The sequence below is a fragment of the Mixophyes fleayi genome, chromosome 4 (genome assembly GCF_038048845.1).
Source record: "Mixophyes fleayi isolate aMixFle1 chromosome 4, aMixFle1.hap1, whole genome shotgun sequence".
In the NCBI taxonomy this organism is placed as follows: Eukaryota; Metazoa; Chordata; class Amphibia; order Anura; family Limnodynastidae; genus Mixophyes; species Mixophyes fleayi.
The window spans coordinates 248,719,722-248,740,538 of record NC_134405.1 but is presented as its reverse complement, the minus strand read 5'-3'; the positions used below and the strand labels follow the sequence as shown (position 1 = coordinate 248,740,538).

The window sequence follows — 20,817 nt, the reverse complement described above, 5'->3', positions numbered from 1 at the left end:
GGAATATTCAGTTAAACAGGTTATAAAGCTCTGCTTGAATAAACTTACAAACTAAAACAGTGATGGGCAATCTAATGCACTACAAGGGCCCTCAAACCTTCAAAGGGGTGCACATTACCCTTAATATCAGTATTAAGTTAATACAGTTAATCAGAGAGACTACACAAGCTCTTAGAAAAGATCCCAACTGTACTCCAAAATAGCCTTCAGACTGCCCCACATGCCAATCAAACACCATCTAACACAGTGGCCATTCACTCACAACATCCACATTTGTCCTTTAGAAACCTATATACCCCAATGCGTCTTTTAAACCTACCATTTGATCTAAAACACCCCTCAGCTCCACACTCAATACTCAATTTCCTACTGTCTCTCAGATTCCACACAAACACTCCTCAAATTTCCTAATCATCCCTCATTAGGAGTAGAAGTGACTCAATATTAATCTAATGACCAATACAAATCTGCATAGAAATTTCTTACCGTGCTTTAATGATGAAACTGGCTTGTACGGTCAAATAATAAAATCAAGTCTAGTCTAGTCTAATTCCCTACTTTTTGACCTGCCGAGCGTCACTCTTGGGCCCCGCTCGAATCTGAGCTAGTCTGTGGGTGAAGCTTGGTGGGGCATACAGTAGAGAATAGGAGCTGGGGTTAACTGTGCATAAAAAGCAGGAAGGATTTGGGGGATGCAGGTGAAAACTTGGTGACCCGCATATCATCCATCACTAATCTAAAACACTCTTATGCGTATGGCGATGCTTGTCAGTTTATACAAGCACAAAAAGTAGCCATTCATGTCTATTAATTTGGAAAGCAACAGCAAAGCATATTGTTTACTGGTGTGGCAATATTCTCTGCCAGCCTTCTCTATAACAGCTAACTCTAAATCCGAAAATCACATCCTCTGCAGCAGTCTTAAGCAAATGCCAGCATGCTATCATAGCACTGCTACGACGTCCTTGAAAGATTTTAATTAGTCTTATAACCTATGATTATTTAAACTTGTATGTGAAAACTAGAAAGGCTATATTCCCTGAAATTATGTAAATTTATTAAAAAAAAAAAAAAAAAAAAAAAAGTGACCTTGTTGCAGAAGAGTAAGCAACAGTACCAAAATACAGCTGGAACTGCATTTTTTTATCTTTCATCATCACAGTGTAATGCGGTGGAGAAAAGCTACGCCATACTTACCAATTTTTTCTCACCTCCCCACCAGGAGGCTGCCATCCTACCCACTTCAACAGGAAGTGGGCTGAATGTGGGAAAATGGGCAAGTATAAGCTACACAAGAGTATCCATGTAAGGAGCCTGCATGTATTGGGAGCAGAAGCCAACAGCTTAAGAGTGCGTCTGCACACGGAGAGGCTGATATATAAGAGTGTGGAACTGGAACTACTGTGCAATGTATGTAATGTGAGATGTCCTATACAATTATATTCTTAGGGTCTACAGATGCTATGAAACAGCAAAGCTTAATTTGTGAGTAACTACGACAGTATAAGAGTGGTGCAGAAGTAGCGAGGAGATGTCAGCAGTTTTATTGGCATCTTGGACACGATTAATAATTGTGCATTATGAAGAGGTATACTGCTCCCATATCCGTGTTAATCCTTAATGAATCTGTGCTGGAGGAGAGGAGATGTACATATTTACTTTACATGTTCATTATTTGCTGCTCAAGTATTGTGCTAGAGGGAAGAGTGGTGTAAATAAAGAGTTCTACTTTGTGATAGAAAAGTTCTGGCATCTATTATTTTGTCATGTTTATTGCACTGCACCACTATGCATGACTCCTGTGTCCAAACCTTTTATAGAGACATTGCTGATTGGGTCAAGTATGCCCACCCCTAGCTAGGGCAAGAGAAGAGTACAGTAGAGGAGGTGCATCACCTACCAAAACACCATACACAGTGATAGTAGGTTACATTTCTCTTTGGAAGACCTAGCAGAGGTAGGGATTGGGTAGATATGATGGGATTCCCTAGATTTTAAGTGATGCAAAACAGCTTTTATGCAACAAAAAAACAAAACAAACGCACACAAACATGAAAGCAGTAACCTTAACCAACCTCCTTGCATCATGGTCCTGGGAGGTCTCAGCAAGCAAGACACAATGGGCCTGATTAATAGCTGAACAGTATAAGGTCGGATCATTTGCATATGAGCAAAGACACACACACACACACACACACACACACACACTTGCATTCCAAGGTGCACAAATTTTAAGACGTGCAAAATCATAAACACAGGCCTGGGGGGACGAGATAGCTCTTCTGGCCCTGGTCACCCCCCCACACCCTAAACAGCAAAAACAGCTCACAAATAGGATCTTTTAATTTCATTATCTGTTGTAATAGGCAAATATATTTCTTTTTTGTTTCAATCTTATCCTTTGTTACTAGGACATATTTTTCTACACTTATCCATGTGCCTTTTCATCCCAAATCAGCATGTAGCTCTCATTACAGGATTCAAATTAAGAAGCGATGTAGCGCCGCAATCTTGCTCACCATTGCCCACCCACCCTTATAGTTTCTATACAACAGGTTACAGTTTTAAAGAAAATCGCTCAGACCTTAGGTGATGAAGAATGTTCTGTACATTTTGGTAGATTAAAAATGCTGCTTAGCCAATTGCTGCAAGAAGTGCTGTTTGTGTAATAGTGGAGAACATGCTCCAAAATACTTTCCACTGCAACCTTGTTAAAGAGTAATGGCTATGCCACACTAGTGACTTCCTTTTAGCATTTTGGGAACAGATTTATTTTTATAAGCACTGTACATAAAATAATAAAAACAGAGAAAATCGCTACTGGGACAAAGCTGTGAAACTGAACAGTGCATTTATAGTTATATATGTAAATTCCCATTTTTGAATTTAATTTACTTTAAGAACATCAGATTATGCCAGAATGTACACACAATGCAACATGACATAATAAAGAACATACAAGAATGGGTTTTCCGAAAATTAATTTTGTGTTTGGTGTAGCGACCCAATAATTATTTGCTTGCGTCTCTTTTCAATGTTACAATGCAGAAATAATGCTGTGGGGAATAAGGGCCAAACACCTGATCTGTATGTTATAGATCATTGGGGGGGGGGGGGATTTGGGGGGGGGAGTTCAATAGCCTGCAGTGTGGCACGCGGACATTGTGCGGTACACACTCGCACCTCGGAGACACTTTGCGGCTAATTTAATTCTCCCCAATAAGTCTCAGTTGCATGTATGTATAAGAAGCGGTGGATGTATATAAATGTTCAGTATGTAGCCCTATCCTGATTTATAAATAGATCTAAAACATCACTACATAGAAAATCTTGTTTGTCTCTTTTAAATAAACTGGAAATAAGAATCTATGGTAAAATGTTTTCAGGACACAAGAAACCAAAACAAGAGCTCAAATTCACACAAGAGGATAAACTAGATAAGATTAAAAAAGGATCTTATTATCCTGTGTGAGAAAATACATTGCCCAGCACTGGAACAACATAGTTCTCAGTGGAGTAAAGCTGGGTACACACTACAAAAAATTTCTCCTGATGCGATATAGTTAACGATTTTACCAACAACAGAAAAAAAAAAAAAAAGTTCAGATCAGCAGCTGATTCATGTGTACATGCTAAACACGTTTTAGAGGATTCAGATCTGTGCTCGTCATCAGTCATAACAATCGGTTGAAAAGATCATGACTCTGCACACTCCATAGAGATCTATGGACATTGCTGGTCGCGAGTGCATACACACCGCAGAATTGGAATGACGTTGTACCATTGTTGAACGATATTTTTAGTCTGATTTAAAACCAATCAGACGATACGAAGTGCTTTGGAGTGAATCATTTATCGTTAGAGCATACACACTACTGCGATATCAGGCCGAACAGTCGTTTATCATGCGATTGGCCCGTTAATCGGCTGAAAAACCTGTAGTGTGTACCTAGCCTATCTATTCCCTGACTGAATCACCTGTACTGTAATGATTGGGTTATTAGTAAATTCTGCAAATAGAGAATTGAAATCTCTATGTCCGTGCTTTAGAACAGAATACAATTTGGGAGTATAGTAGTTATACAACAAAAAACAAAAAAAGTCAACAATCATAACAAAATCTTATGTCAGAATTATGTAGCATTCCAGTATTGTTATCAGGAAAGGTAATGTGAACATATATAATGAACCATCAAGAAATGCAAACCAGGCCTGCCCCAAATGTGATTAACCCCAGGCAGACCTGTTCCATTGCTTTTTGTGCTTGTCCTGTTATTCGGGGCTTCTGGATCCACGTGTTGATATTCGCAATGGAGAAATTGGTCAACTACTTGTCGTTTACACCGGAATGGTTGATCCTGGGGGTTTTGCCTCAACATTTCGAGAACTTCCAAAGAGAGCAAGAAACTGCTACTGGCGATTTCAGCGGCAGCGAGAAAGTGCGTTCTCCACATGTGGATCCAGAGCTCTCCTCCCATGCTTTAACTTTTCAAGAATTTTTTTTTTTCCATTCTGCGAATGGATTGGCTGGAAACATCCCTCCAGCAGGAAAGAGTGACTGGCAAATTTTTGGACACTCGGAAAGCTATATTGCCACACTATCAACTGCCCTAAGGGAACAGTTCGGGAGTATTTTCACCAGACACTTCGGTATGAGACTAGGATATTTCTGCAGGACCTCTAGTTACATGTCTAAGGGTCCTGGATCCCCCCCCCCTTTTGGTCTCCCTGTGCCTCAGATCTCTATATATACAAGCCTCCTCCCTGTTATCTTCATGCATAGGATATCCCTTTGACACCTTGTGCAAAGTGTATTTTTAAGAGCTCCTCCCTGTGGCCCTGGAACTTTATACCGTGTAGACCAAAGTGGATGGACAATCTCATGCCTCTCACAATCAGTCATGGTAGATGTACAATTCCTTTTTGTTGATGTTACACGCTCTAGTTTTCTAGAGTCTTCTGTTTTGTTTCCAGCTTTGTTTGTTTCATATTCTGAACTTCCTCAATAAAAGTTTTAGTTTAAAAAAAAAAAAAAAAGAAGAAAAGCAAACTATTCTAACAATATGGTAGCTAATCTAGCACCATGATGCCTAGGAAGCTTTTAGTTTAATACTAATTACCAACAGTTGGCACGACATCTGTACCAGGCCCGCAGAACTTCACCTTGTTGGCCCCAGAGCCGTAACTTCAAATTTTAGCACCTGTGGCGAGAAACAAATATGCTATCCCCCTAGCCCTCAATTTTAGCCAAATAAACCTAAAATATTCATAAACTGCGCCCACCTTCAGCATTGCACCCTGAATGGCCCGTCGCACAGCCCTGGTTACGGTCCTTTCCTCTGCATGAAGCCCTGTCGGCCGCAGCTCTTATGCTCCACTTTATGACTCCCACTAGCTTCTCTCATAACCATGGTTTTATAAAATAAAAGCTGGAGATGAGGATGAAGCTTGGTGGGTCATAAAGTAAAGAATAAAACTGTACTCCATATTGTTAATTGCTGGGAACAGCCAACTTCCACATCATGTTACCTCTGTCACAACAGCACATACAAAATCAGAGAAGGAGGAGGAATGTGAAGCCTGCACCAGGTAGTCTTCCTCATTTGAAAGCAGGGTAGAGCTGTGTCATTCCTATATACATCAATAAAGGTGATGAATAATTTAGATAGGGTTTTATTAATTATTAGATTAGTAGTGAGCCATTGGTATTCCCAGTGAATGGAAGCTTTGAGGAGCATTTTGTGTGTAGTCTAAGCGACATAAGGAATTTAAGGGGCAAGTGGTGACTGTTTTAGAGTAAGAGGGGTAAATTGTGTTATATGGGGTTATATTTGGGTGAATGGACATTGTGTGGTGTGCGAGGAGTGTGCTGGTGTATTTAATTGGCATGTGGGAAAATCTTAAGGGTGTTTTGTAGTACATGTTGACATGTGGTGTCTGGATCTCTGATTAAATGAAATGTTTTAACTTATTCCTGAGATTAAGGGTTACATTGTGGCCCTTTTGAAAGTTAGAGGGCGGCACCTGAAGTGTATCAGGTTGCTTATCACTGCTTTAAAAGAAAATCCAGTAGCAGATAGCACAAGTAAACAATAAAAGTAGCCGTGTTTTTCCCCATGCACCAGACTAATTATACTGGTATTACACTGACAAGAATCCACACCATTATACCGACCACTGCAAAACCTACATTAACAACAACCCAAACAATTTATAAGAATCATGATATTACATCAAATACACATACATAGTTAAATGATCTTAGCATAAGCAGTTTATTCTGTGCATATTGTGGGGAATAGAATCTTTAAGAAAAATTCATGTATTCCCCACAGAAGGGCTAAAAAAAAAAACACATTAATAAACTTTTATTCCACAGATTATTTTTCTTTTAAACCAAAACACAGCAAAGTCTTATTTTTAATAAATAGACAATATATGGATGAGGGGGAGGAAAGGAGTCTACATCCAGCCATTCAGGCAGACAATTGACTTAGGGAACCCTACTGCTATCTGAGAGTTTGCTTAGAAATGATTCCAGCTCAGTGGCCCCTAACACAAAGGAGAACAAGTGCAAAATGATCACCCCCCCTCTTCACCACAGTAATGCTGCTCCATCAACCCTTACAGAAAGATAGATATGGCATGTAGAATACATATTAGGTGTTCTTAACACTTAAGAAAACATTGAAATAATGTATAGTCAACACATTCTGTTGAACCAGTTTTAAAAGATGAAGAGTCTAGATCAGTGGATCCCAAACTTTCTTAGTTCGAGGCACCCTTTGGGTCTCCATAATTTTTTCAAGGCACCCCTAAGCCAAAATTACCAAGTTGCCACCCGCCTTGCTTACCACCAGCCATGGCCACGACACCCCAGAGAGGTCACCGTGGCATCCCAGGGAGCCACGGCACCCAGTTTGGGAACCACTGGTCTAGATAAAAACAAATGAATTACAAACTTCCATTGTACAGTAGCTGAAAATAAGTCATAGTTTGACATTTAAACATTCTCCACATCAACAAGGGGTGTAAGTCTTTAACAGAAAGGCTAAGAAATTTTCATGGTACAGTAATTCTAGTCAATACTGTACAAACACAAAATATTATGTCCCCACTAGTTTGCAGGTAGTCATGAAAAGACATATTATGGGGCAGTATGCAGCATTGCTGTATTTATAAAAACAATAAATGCCTTAAGGAGTTAAAACTTATCAGCTGTCTTAAGTACTGGGTGTTAATTCATTCTTAAATATTATTCATGGCATGTGCATCAATGCCACTAGGAACACTAAGTGATGAACGAATTTAAACAATGTATGTCCCAAAACCAGTAGTATAAAATAAATGGGGAAAATAGAGACTACCTATGCTGTAACTAAAGAGTTGTTTGCGAAATAACTTCCTTTATATTAGGATGAACAACAACAAGTCACTTAATGCAACTTGTGAGTTCTGCTACTTGACAGCAGGTGTGTGATCCCCGGGTATCTGTGCGACCACCTGTAGACAGGGAGGTCACCTGTCACACAGCCCTCACTCTGCCACCCGCAGATCACCCGCTCACCTTGTACACCTTTCCGAAGGCTCCGTCCCCCAGCTCCCCGACTATCTCCCACACTAGGTTGGGGTCCAGGTCCCTCCGGACGTGCTCGTACTCCCGCAGCCTCCTCTTGTCGGTCGTGAACCGCAAGATGCGGCGGAAGTTGGCGAAAGCCATTGCCGGAGCAGAGTGCGGATGTCCCCGGGCGCAGTGACAGAGCCGAACCCCGGAGTAGGCTCCGGAGTAGTACTGAGCGTTTACCCTGAGAGGGACCAAGCACAGCCAGAGTCTCCGCCCAGGGGCGGGGCCTAGCGCCACATGCGGGAGCTACACCTAGCGGGGCGTGTCCTCTCGCCCCGCACTATAAAGAGGTCTCACTGTGGGAAGTTATATTTTTTGGCTACATCGCAGAGACGAGGTGTTACTAGAACGGCACGTACCTGAGCGTATACTTTATGTTATTGCTTTGTTCCATAAGGCCAAATAAATGTGCGAGTGCGTTGGACAGGAATTGATATTACCTTATTGTGCAGCAGTCTTTGTACGTGGTGTAATATCATGTAACCATAGCTATAAAAAAAAATTCTTTAGACAGGTACCTTGGGTGATGTCATCTGATCATTAGAGCAGGGTTACTGTAGGAACACTTGTACGAGTACCTACATGATAATTCTGCATTGTGCCATTTTCACACATATCTCGATTGTTTAAAGATTTGCCCTTTGAAATATTCAATTTTAAAAAAATAGGGATAAGTGTCATTTTTTTATTCTCATTAATAATAAAATATAAATAATCTGTTTTGTGTTCCTGTACTTTGCTAAAATATGTTAATTAAAATCTTTTCGTATACGAAAAAATTGGATTATGTGTAGTGAATATGTCACAATGGGGGTTGTAGTGCATCAAGATCTGCTTAGACTGTTCCATGTATACCTTACATGTAACATACCACCAGCAAAGTAGCCCTGGACATTATTTTAAAATGAGGGCATCTAGATTGTAAACGTACAAGCACGGCCCTCTTACCTCTGTGTCTGCTTGTTAGTATCCAGTCTTGTTTTATTACTGTGTTAGGTTTGTTCCCTATTGTAAAGCACTGCAGGGTATACTGGTACTAGATGAATAAATAACTATGCATTGCAGTATTTAAAAAGCATATACCTTTTACCAGTTCTATCAAAACTAGCAAACTCATTCTATTATTTGGAACAATACTGTGGCCAAATCATCCATAAGTAAGATCTGCTGGTGGTAACATATTACCTTGATCACCACACAATGCAATATAAGGCACTTTTTGCTTGACTACATACATACTTAGGGCTAGATTTACTAAGCTGTGGGTTTGAAAAGTAGGGATGTTGCCTATAGCAACCAATCAGATTCTAGCTGTCATTTATTTAGTACCTTCTACAAAATGACAGCTAGAATCTGATTGGTTGCTATAGGCAACATCCCAACTTTTTCAAACCCGCAGCTTAGTAAATCTAGCCCTTAGACTTTCCACCATGCATTCTACTTAGCAGTTGTCAGGTGCTTAAGAGTTTGCTAGATCACACTAAAGGGCATATTTAACAAGCACCGCAGAAAATGAAAAATAGTTTTCAATCCTTATGGTATTGATAAGGATTTAACTATTTCTCATATTTATTCAAAAATCTACACAGGAACAGCAGTCACGAAAAACTGCTGTCCCTGTGAAGTTAAAAACTTACCTTTTCACTGCCTCTTCGATCCCGAAGCTGCTGTGCGGTCCACAGAGGTCTTCTGCGCATGCTCCGTCTGAAAACTTCTCTGCACTTCAGTCATGCAGAGAGCGGAATGGTACAGGGAGGGATCGTGTGATCCCTCCACACATGTGCTGTAAGCAGAGCTGAACAGTGCTGAAAAATAGCAGAAACGGTAATGTACGGGAGCCTGAGCTGGCGTACATTACCGCATGTGTAAAAGGATTTTCATTCATTGATAAATTGCGGTACATAGCAGTCCCCACTATGGGGACTCCTATGTATTACGAAAAAAAAGTGCAAAGCAGCAGATATCTATAGCTGCTGCGATGCACTGTTGATAGATTAGACAAATACTTTAATTAGCGTCTATTCCCCGAAAAGAGCCGTTTTCTGGAAATTGACATGAAAATGAGAGTTAATAAATAAGCCCCCAAGGGTCTTTAAACTATTGCAAAAAATGCAGATCCTTCTTTATGTGCGTAATGCACCAACTTGTCTGCCTTGCACATTTCAAGGTGAACACCCAATAAAGTCCAGCTACACCTAGCTTTGTAGTTTGCAGATGGACCTGAAAAGGTGCATAGTGGAGACAGTAAAATGCTAACATCAAAGGCAAACCTACATCCACTCTAACACCATACCCTTCATTAATATTAACTTTTACTTTCTCCTAAAATACTGCTCATTGTAGTTTAATTTGTGACATAAATTAATGAGAATGAGGGGACATCAGGATGGTCTTAATAATTTGTCACTTATGTGTATGAAGGTTTAAGAATAAATTGACAGTTGTCACCCCAGTACTATTCATAGACTATAAGTTCAGTGAATTACAAATTTACAATTACTGTGTAGAACTGCATTCTGCAGAATGGCAAAGCAGACATGGTACCGAACCGTCGCACCTCTGGGAAATGGGCTGTTCCACACAAAACTAAATTCTGGTAAAATTTTGCCATGGTTTTTGCTCATCTGTACCTTGTATTATATATAGTGGGATTGCTAAGTTAACAAGGTACGAACATGGTCCAACATGATTGCAAGCACCAGTATATAGGACATAATTGAAATTGAGAGATGTCTCTCAATGTATTTCTTCCTGGTAAAATAATTCAGAAATAAATACAGGTCTGTTACACATTCATATTGTCACTTATATTTTCCAAGTCTCAGGTATTTGACTTATATCTGAACTTTACGCACCTTCCTGTACTGGAAAAGTAAAACATGATTTTCTGTAATCTGAGCATGAACAAAAGTGTCTACCTTTAGTGATCTCTTTTGTTATTACAAGTATTGGAAGTATGGTCAACGGTCACACAACAGCTTCAACATTTCACTGGCAAATGTTTCACTAACAGGACTCAATGTGCTGACTTCATACAGTTATGCCTATTGATCCAAAAAAGGGGGCAAGTTGTCATCAGGACCACAGTCTTCTATTCTATGCAGTGATGCATAAAGATAGTATAATCTTATTGTCAGAGGTCACATAGTAGGGAAGAGAAATGACAGTCATGTTACTAAATCACGTTTTTTTGTAACAAGACATCTGGTTACTGTGTATACATATCATAAACAGTACAATATGGTTTCAAGACAATAATTAACATTTGCTTACCTGCAGGATTTTTTACTTGTAGGGGTAAAGGCAATTCCTTCTGCATCGATTCGTAAACTGTAATTTAACTGTACTTTGGAGGATATGTCAAAACACAAATTATTTTTTAAGCCACAATCCTAATAAATTCGATCATTAGTTAACAAAAGGGCATTTATGTGAACTGTTCCAGAAGTATCTAAAGATAAAATGTTGCTGTAACCCTTAATAACCAAATCAGATATTTGCTTTCATTTTTTATACTTTAGTAGAACAGTTTAGATAACAATCAGATTCTAGCTGTCATTTTGTAGAATGTACTAAATAAATGATAGCTAGAATATGATTGGTTGCTATAGGCAACTTCTCCACTTTTTCAAATTAATCCACATTTTAGTAAATATACCCCTATGTCTTATTTATAAGAATTCTCTAGAGTAATCTACATCTATGGGCAGAACTACAGTATACTGGAGTACAGCCGGTACGTGGCTCGGTGGTGAGGTTTGCCAGGCAATGCCGGGGCCTTCACTTTGAGGCCTATGCAGGAGACCCCCCCTGCACACCGGGAAACCCACATCACCTCCCAAGACTACCACTCTGGTCTGTAAAGAGTACAGTCTTCCTCTGATGCTCAGAAGAGGCCACCTCTCTGGCCTTTTTCAGAGCAGAGCAGGTAATAACTGCTTTGTCGGACACCTACCCAAAGTTTGCTATAGAGCATGGGGATGCAGAGTTCCGCCCCTGTCTACATCTATAAATCAAATATATTGGAGCCCCCCATCCACGTAGATTAAGATAAAAGTATTACGAAGATATATTGGCACAAACACCATACATTTTGTTTCTGCATTTTATGAAGCATTTGACATCCACAGGATCTGTAGTTACTGACTCTATAGTCCTGTTCTATAAAGAGGGAACAATCTCCAAAATGTGACAGCTATCTGCAGATTCCTTTGGTCAATTTAGACTTGTCTAAACTTAACAAATAGATTATCATCATGCCAGCTTGAAACCACTCAAACCAGGTTGCTTGTATCACAAAGGTGTACTTGGCTTCAGGGTGTAGAATTCCGTCTACCCTGTGTGTTTTAGTACTTTGTGGTGTTTTAGCAGTGTATAGTAAGTTGTGTTTGAAATATTGTGAAGTGGGTGCTGGTACAAGCAGAGAGCGGTGTTGTGAAACCATCATTTTTGATGTGGCGTAATATATCAAAGGCAAAACCGCTAAAAGCTCAAACAGTAAAGTTGGTTTTTAATATACAAACAATGTGTCAAGCAGTGGTTTGCAAAACCATACAGCAAACCACTGGAAAAAAGACATGTAATTGAAGCATGAAACTGTAAAAAGGATAAAACATGGATGGTACCATTTATCTGGCGAAGACTGGTGAAATTATTGGCATTCTCTGGATGTTTTGATGCACCACAGGTTTAGAGGTTTTAGAGAGAGGTTGACCCTGGAATCCATCTCTGACCAGTGATTCACAGATTCAAGGCCACTCTCAGAAATCCATTTTTGGCTACTAATATCTATCTCTACCTCCTAACTCTCCTGTCTCCACAGTCATCTGGCTCCTATTAGTGATAATAAGGAAGTGGCAAGCTATTTAGACATGGCCTAAGGAAGTGATGGGCAACAAGTGGTCCTCCTATCCTTCACCTGTGGCCTTCAGCTCCGTCCTGCTTTATTGCCAGATTTGTGTGTTATAGCCTGTAACACTTATTTAAAATGATTACGGATTGTTACAAGCCGCGGCGGTGCCCTGCCGCCACGACTCTCCTACCTCCGTCCCGGCCGTCGCTATGGCGACCGGGATGTCACTTCCGGGGCCAGTCCGACCGTTGCCGTAGCAACGGCCAGACGCTGAGTTATTCAGCGCCGCGTCCCGCACTGTGGGCAGCCGGGCACGTGCGCTATTCTGCAAATAGCCTGTGGGCTAATTAATTGCATTAATTATTGTAAGTGGCACAGTCTGGGGACAGTTTCAGAGCTAGGCTCTGATTGGTTACACTGGATATTTAAGGCAGGGAGGGCTTAGCCTCCCTGCCGGTTATAGCTTCCAGTTTCCTGTGTTGCTGCCTGCTGCTGTACTCCTGGTGTTACCTTTGGATTGTTGCCTACCGTGTATGACCCCTGCCTGTTTACTGGATTTGCCTTTTTGCCTGTGCCCTTGACCTTCTGGCCTGTACCACCGTTTCTGCTGATTTGCCCGTAACCTCGACCCTTGGCTTGTTTCCTGACGATTCTTCCTAGCAAGTGACCCCTGACCTTGGCCTGTCCTTTGGAATTGCTGTCTGCCATATCCTCTGCTCCCGGGTTCCCCGCAGCTGGTACACGCCACACGACCCTCTGTAGTCTGCAGCCAAGTCTGTCCCCACCACTAGGGGCTCCAGCGAACACCTGACTATCAGAGTAGACTCCGGGTGGTGTTGTATTAGTTGGAGGGGTTCCTGACACTGATATGTTAATACAGATAGGTGTCTCTTTCTTTGATTAAATGAATTGTTTTAACTTATTACTGAGATTTTGCGATCCTCTTGAAGGTTAGAGGACCGGATAACGTAGCCCCTGAAGTGAATTGGGTTGCCTATCACTGGCCTAAGGTCACAATCTTTACTCTTTTGTGAACCAATTGAAAAATACACAGTACAACCTGATGTTTGCTTCATACAAGTTTTTACCATGTAGTATAGAATAGATTGAAATACAGCGATTTGCTCAAACCCACATATGATTTATTTGATTTTCAAACCACCACACATCACATATTATGCTACCCAAACCAATTTTATACACACTGCAGTTTGGATTTTAAACTGCATACTATGAATGATGGTTTGAATACTGCATAGTAATCTGCAACTTAGGAAATCTCAATGTGCTTTGATAAGAAAATAGGGTCAGTGTAACATTGGTGAAGGTTGGGGTTTGTTTAGTATTCAGATATAAAAATGAATAAAGGGTGGGAAGCATTAGGACTTGTTTACAGCCATAGCAGACATACTGGATGGAAGACTGCTGTTGTAGGAATCATAGTTGCTTATGGCAGTCTGGTTACAACCCAAATATATAATGTTATTGTTGACTCTTACTTGTTTTGTATACTTGCTTGTTTTCAAATATGAAAAGAACAGAGCTTCAGCTTGGAGCTTGTCACACTGGAAATTGTGCTACAGCTGCAGTTCCTGCTAAACACCTGTTTTTATACATCTGTTTATCATTTGGTTTAAACGTTTACTGCAAGGATAGTCTCCATTATATTTATACATGTTTGTTTTGTAGTTGAATATGTTTGCCTGTCTTCCATGCTAGTATGTTCTCTGTTTAAATTATATCTCTAGATATGGAGTCCATATATCTTAAGGTGAACATAAACATATATATGCAATAAAATGCATTTTCAAACTTAAAATCACAGAAAAGGCGAGTGTGCAACCACATTAGTAGACAAAAGTAAGCCTATGTTTATTAGGTGACTCTGTTACAGCTATTATGTACCTGCACAAAGATGCTTTTCAGACCCTAGTCACAACAAGCACTTTCTTAATCTTGAACTATTTGCAGTACAAATGGACACTTATTTTGAGTACAGAAGAAACAAAGTGGTGTAAGTGAAACAAGTCAGCCTCAGCTGTAGAGGGGAAAAAAAATGGTTGTCAAGTGGTTAATTTATTTCCAACTAGTAATCAAAGATGCCATTTTGTTAATAATATGATGTACAAGAAAAAGTATGAGTCCTTAATCAGGTGAGGGTTGGATGGCAACTATGCAAGTAATAGCCCAGCATGCGTACAATCTGCAATAAAAATGCTGTTCAGGTCTAGTAGGCAATAACTGTTTCGAGCCTGAGTAGACAGAGAAGCACTTGTTAGGGAGGACTTTGCAGAATCAGCATGGAACTCTGAGAGCAAAGGACAATTATTTTAGTAACTCAGCCCAGCACTGCATAGTTTCCAACATGACCCATTTCACCCAGTTTCAGACCAATCAATTGACATAGTCCCATCTCACAGTGACTTATCGCTCAGTAAATTTGAATATAATTTTTTGGAGCTTTTATTTTTGTTGTAAGAGATTTTTCAAAAGGGATAGAAGCGAGGAGAGGAAGGGGAGAATCAGAGCAGTGCAGTCTATAAATCCAGCCTTGGTACTGGGGACACCACCTTGAACTGGCCTCCAAATTCTACCTGTTCCACATTGCACAGGGGGTGGTAGGGTGCACAAATACCCTGGGCCATGGATGTGGTGGCAATATGAGGCAATATTGGGACATATTAGGCTCTATGAAGTCATATGAAACTACAAGGTGACATATGTTGCATGTAAGGTTATATGGATGTATATTGCTGTGACTACAAAGTGGCATATTGTGGGGCACATAAGATTATATGAAAGGACAGTTCAGTCTTATTTAGAGAGAGCTGTTACTTTTCCCATACAACGCACAGTAAATGTTTACATTTTTTCTGTACGAAAATTAGTAGACTCCCTCTCAATAGGTATGATCTGATCCCTCTATAACTAGTTAATATAAAACAGCCATCTACTCCAAAATATAAAACCAATTTAGCCCTCTAAATGAGGACACATGGTCAAAGATCACAGAACAGGTGTGAAAGTCCTCTCATGTTGAACTAGGTTCCTTCTACCACATCTGGTGGACCTTCCCTAAAATCATCAAATTCTGGGGCAACATAGGCACTACTGTTTCCAAAATCACACTAACACCGGTCTGTAAAGACCTTTCTTCCGGGTCTACTGACTGAGGGTCTAGATAAATCCTCTGACAAATTGTCTATTCAGGTTCAATGCGATTAGATGTCTAGCTGCTAGCCATTGGAAAAACTTGCCCCCTCCTCTTTCTTACAGCAGTTAATAACATATGCACCTCAAGACCATAGAGAAAATTTCTGCTTACCTGAAAAAAAAAACCCCATAAATTCAACCAGCTCTGGAGCCTATGGTACTACTACAACAAACCACCTCTCCAGCCCCCCCACTAGCAGACTTTCAGACCATCTTTAGTCATCCTAATATGCTTGTTTTTACATACACCTGCTGATCTTTGACAATTTTCCTTAAAGATACACTTGGAACCAGCCTCAGTTCCCCAACCACCTCTTTTTTCATACCATTCATTTAAGCCAAGCATTTACTCCTCACATAGGCAAATACTGACGCCACCTACAGCTCCAGGTATTATTATTATCCTTTATTTGTTAGGCGCCACAAGGTTTCCGTGGCGCCGTACACCATACAAACAGTACACTATACAGGGTGAAACAGCACAAAACAATAAACAAAAATACCAGTACTTCAGAAACTCCAGGCAAGTTCAGCAATAAACATGGAGCAGAAGAACAGGTGAGGATACAGGAGGGAAGACGGCCCTGCTCATTTGAGCTTACATCCTAAGGGAGGGAAAACAGAAAGACACAAGGGGAGCCAGAAGAGGCAGAGGGGAGAGCGAGTGGAGATGAAGGGGTTAAGTGGATGGTTGGTAGGCTTTAAGGAAGAGGTGGGTTTTCAGTGCACGTTTGAAGGAGCACAGAGTAGGAGAGAGGCGGATGGAACGAGGGAGGTCATTCCAGTGAAGGGGGGCGGCACGGGAAAAGTCTTGGATTCTGGGTAACCCTTAAACAACGTAGTGATATTATTTTACTTGCTATATTGACTCTGCCTACTATCCTGTGGGCAATTGTTACCCATTTTTTGCAATTTTGTTTACGCTGTTGTATGTATCAAAATAAAGTCTTAAAAAAATAAGTAGACTACAGAACATATAGTATATTTTTACTTTTCTGCTGCAATAAAAACATATTTTTTGTTCTGACCCTATTCTTCAAAATTACTTTCCTTTCCTAAATAAATGTGTCACGATTTACCCGAGAATCATTAAAGTCAAAGTGCAAGGTAAACCAGGAACAGAATATTCAACTCACATGAGTCACAGCAGCATAAACACCCTGACTTTAAATTTACTTTGGGTCAATCATTTACCCTGGTACTTCCTTGCTTATTAGTATTAACAAGTCTTTATATAGCACCAGCATACTCTGCAGCACTTTACCATTGTGTACAAACACAGTAATAAAAGTAGACTGGATGTTAACAAACAGAAGTAAAAGTGCCATGCTCACAAGCTTATAATCTATAAGTTTGCATAGTCCCTGTCTATATCGATTCATGTCTTCTAGGCAGGGCCGGATTAACCCGAGGTCTAACTGGGCTATAGCCCAGGGGCCTCGGGCATCCAGGGGGCCCTTCAAACTCCTCAGCAGCATTATTGATCGGTCGGGGGCGGGGGCGCCCCCGGCCCGATCGATGCTGCTGAGTACTGTCAGTGCAGTCCTCCGTCCCGGCGCGCTGTAGTCTGCTTACTGAGGAGATCTCGCGAGAGTTCATGAACTCCTCAGTTAAGGAGCTTACAGCGCGCCGGGACGGAGGACTGCACTGACAGGTAAGTGCTTGGGGGGGTCCTCGCGGGGGGTGGGGGGCGGCGGACAGCTCACATTGGGGGCCTCGCGGGGAATGGAGGGCCCCTTAGCCCAGGGGCCTCCATTCCCTTAATCCGGCCCTGCTTCTAGGTGAGTATTGCAAATATATTCAATTAGATCGTTTCAACGATAGACCTGTGCACTCTTTTCACTTAAACACATGAAAACAGTTTTGTGCTGAAACAAGCAGCTGTGCAAAGTTATTGCTTCATTATAGCGATACTGTTTCACTCATACAAAATGCAATGGGATCCTCTACTGGTAGTCTTTAGAATTACAGCAAATATGTGTTCACACCATGCATTGCCTGAATCATAGTATAATAAAGACAACCATATACACTGGACTGGTTAGGAGTACAGTTAGTTAAGGCCACAATGCACGGGATGGAACATAGTAGTAAATACATAAGTGTAGAAATAATTCAGTAAAGCCTTTGTCGAAGAGCTATTGCACATAATAAATATAGGATGATCCTTTAGATGATTGCATTGATCACTACTCTGTCCTCTCATCTTCTGATGTCTGATCTCACCAGAGAGCTGAAAGAAAACAAAAATTCATGAGACCACTAGAGTAGCCAGACCATCCTCATGCCCATTGGTATTTCTACCAACAATCAACACCCATCAATAACAAGAAAACTAAATAAATAAATCCTGCAATAGGTAGGCAACATATACATATACTGTGTTTTGTGTACTGTGTTTTGTTATTGTGATTCAAATGGCACAATTATCAGCAGGGGAGGGCTGGCAAATTTTAGCCCAGGGGGCAAGCACATAGCACTGGCCCATATGTAGCGGCCTCTACATATAATATATATATGTATATATATATATATAAATAGACCATCATACAAATAGCACTACACTATTTGTATGATTATCTATTCGCACACATACACAACAATAACAATTAAAAAATAGCAATTAAAAAATGATATTAAAAAACTGAACATACACTTACCTGAATAAAAGTGATTGCAATTTCTTATATATACAGTCAAGTCCATGAATATTGGGACATCGACACAATTCTCATATTTTGGGCTCTATACACCACCACAATGGATTTGAAATGAAACTCACAAGATGTGCTTTAACTGCAGACTTTCAGCTTTAATTTGAGGGTTTTTACATCCAAATCAGGTGAACGGTGTAGGAATTACAACGGCTTCTATATGTGCCTCCCACTTTTAAGGGACCAAATTTAATGGGACAAACTAAACAATCCTGCATCAAACTTTCACTTTATATTAATTTATTTGTACCTACTTCATTGGAGCCTCCTAGTGAAATTGAGGCTCCCATGTATATTATCTGGAGGACTGTACTGGGGGGGACGGACATGGGAAAGGCAGGGCACAGGGTGTCAGTCTGACACCCTGGCCCTCAGTTATTTGCTGCTACAGGGCTCCAGAAGTCTATGGGAGGAGCCCTGTAGCAGTGTTCAGAGTCAGTGTCATTACTGTATATGTGGGCGGCACCACATATATAGAATACTATCCAGCGCACAGGCGGCCGCATCACGACACTCGATGCGGCTGCGCCACTCAATGAATGAATGATGCGACCGCATCAAGTGTCATGTGATATGGCCGCCTGTGCGCTGGATAGTATAATCAACAAGAGCAGCGGCCCGAACAGGCAGCAGACCATGCCTCCCGGGCGGCAGATGCCCCCCTGCCCAGCCCGCCCCTGATTATCAGTAATTTACTTTCATTAAAGAATTCCACCCAAAAGCAAAACCATAGTGAGGAAACATAATGAGTTAAAAAAGTTAGACTTACCTGGTAAATGCTGTTCAAGTGGCTGAATGAGTTTAAATTACCCTCAGGCATGTAGATTGAGAGGGGCACCAACACCCTCCTAACCTGAATGGTCTATATTGGACCATTACGGGCATTGGGGACCCAATATGATCCAGCAAATTTCTCATATTCAGTAAATAAAACTTTGATTTTTTTATTTGAACTCATCCAATACTCAATTTTTACTTTTTCATGCAGTTGCCCTTTAACTTATGTAAGACTAATGGGTTCCTATGAGTTACAGCTTATTTGCGCTATCAACACCACTTCAGCAGCAGCAAAACATGTTTTTCCTGCTTCTATCAGTGACGTGTACAGTACAACATATTGCTGCTCCCATATTCATCATTATCATTATCTTTTATTTATATCATGCCACAGATACTGTAGTGCCGGATAATCATCTTACACATATGACATATATGAATAAAATTAAGCATAATAACACATGCACGGATAGTCATAAGCTAGAAATTACAGCTAGCAAGGATACCAGTATGAATTCCAAGTGAGTGAACAAACAGCAGACGATCCTGCTACATCAGGGATGTACGAGGTAGATAGACATTGATCATAAGGTAGAGGGGACCCTGCCCATGAGAGCTTACATTCTATTGTTACTGGTTTTGTACACCAGCCTCTAGTAGACCTTATACCTACCGTATTTTGTTTTGTACTAACAAATGTAAGCACCAATGTCAGTGAAATGCGTTTGCTATGCGGTTGAGGGCAGTCTATCTATAATTGGTGTACACAACATTCCACTTTCAGTCTTCTCCCAGCTTTCAAAAGCAGCAATTGACATTTAAAAGTAGGGATGAAAGTTGTACAACTTTTAACTAATCTAGTAAAGACTTCTTTTCTCAGTGATGGAAATATTGTATGCTATGTAAGATATGTAGAAAAGACTGTTATAGTTAGTGATTTTTTTTTTAATTTATATTTTTTAAGATGACCATCAGATGGCTTTATAAAACAAAATATTTTACATTAATGTCTTTTTTGTAAAAAATATACTTTTTTTAACTTTAACATCCTACTCTTGTTTTATAGTTTTAACCCCATAAGACTTCTGAGTTTTATAATGTCAATATTATTATTATAAGACTCTCCTCTGTTCTACAAACTTTCAAGCGTTCTCTGAAAACCTACCTATTCAGACAAGCTTATAATATTCCTCAACCACCATCTTAACCTCACTACCTTTAGCCTGTTACACAATTTCACAGAAGACAACTACCCCCGGACCAACATTGTTGTGTGACAGGATCATTTCGCTTATGAGTCACCTTACCTTTGCAGTCTGGCTGGGCCAAGATGCAAAATGTATACTTAACCTCATGTGTCAATCTCCCATTGTCCCATAGATTGTAAGCTTGCGAGCAGGGCCTTCTCACCTCTTTGTCTGTTTTACCCAGTTTGTTTATTAGTTTATTACGTTTGCCCCAATTGTAAAGCGCTACGGAATATGTTGGCGCTATATAAATAAATGATGATGATGATTATTAAATTAAGACTCAATAAATCATGGTTGTGCGGCCCAGCATGCCTATAAATGTGGCCCAGCAGGAGTTTTGGTTGTGGCAAGGGGGCAGCGCTGAGAAAAAAAATCCTGCAAAAAAAT

General features: G+C 40.4%; 1 protein-coding gene across 1 annotated transcript in view; it reads right to left on the bottom strand.

The window, feature by feature from the left end:
* The window catches only part of STK10 (serine/threonine kinase 10), a 98,529-nt gene extending 90,724 nt beyond the window's left edge, over positions 1-7,805 (bottom strand). Inside the window, exon 1 of the mRNA XM_075209625.1 lies at positions 7,568-7,805. Within this exon, the coding sequence (XP_075065726.1) occupies positions 7,568-7,720 (153 nt within the window). The 5' untranslated portion in view covers positions 7,721-7,805. The remainder of the gene's footprint in view (positions 1-7,567) is intronic.
* Between the last annotated feature and the right edge of the window lie 13,012 nt (positions 7,806-20,817).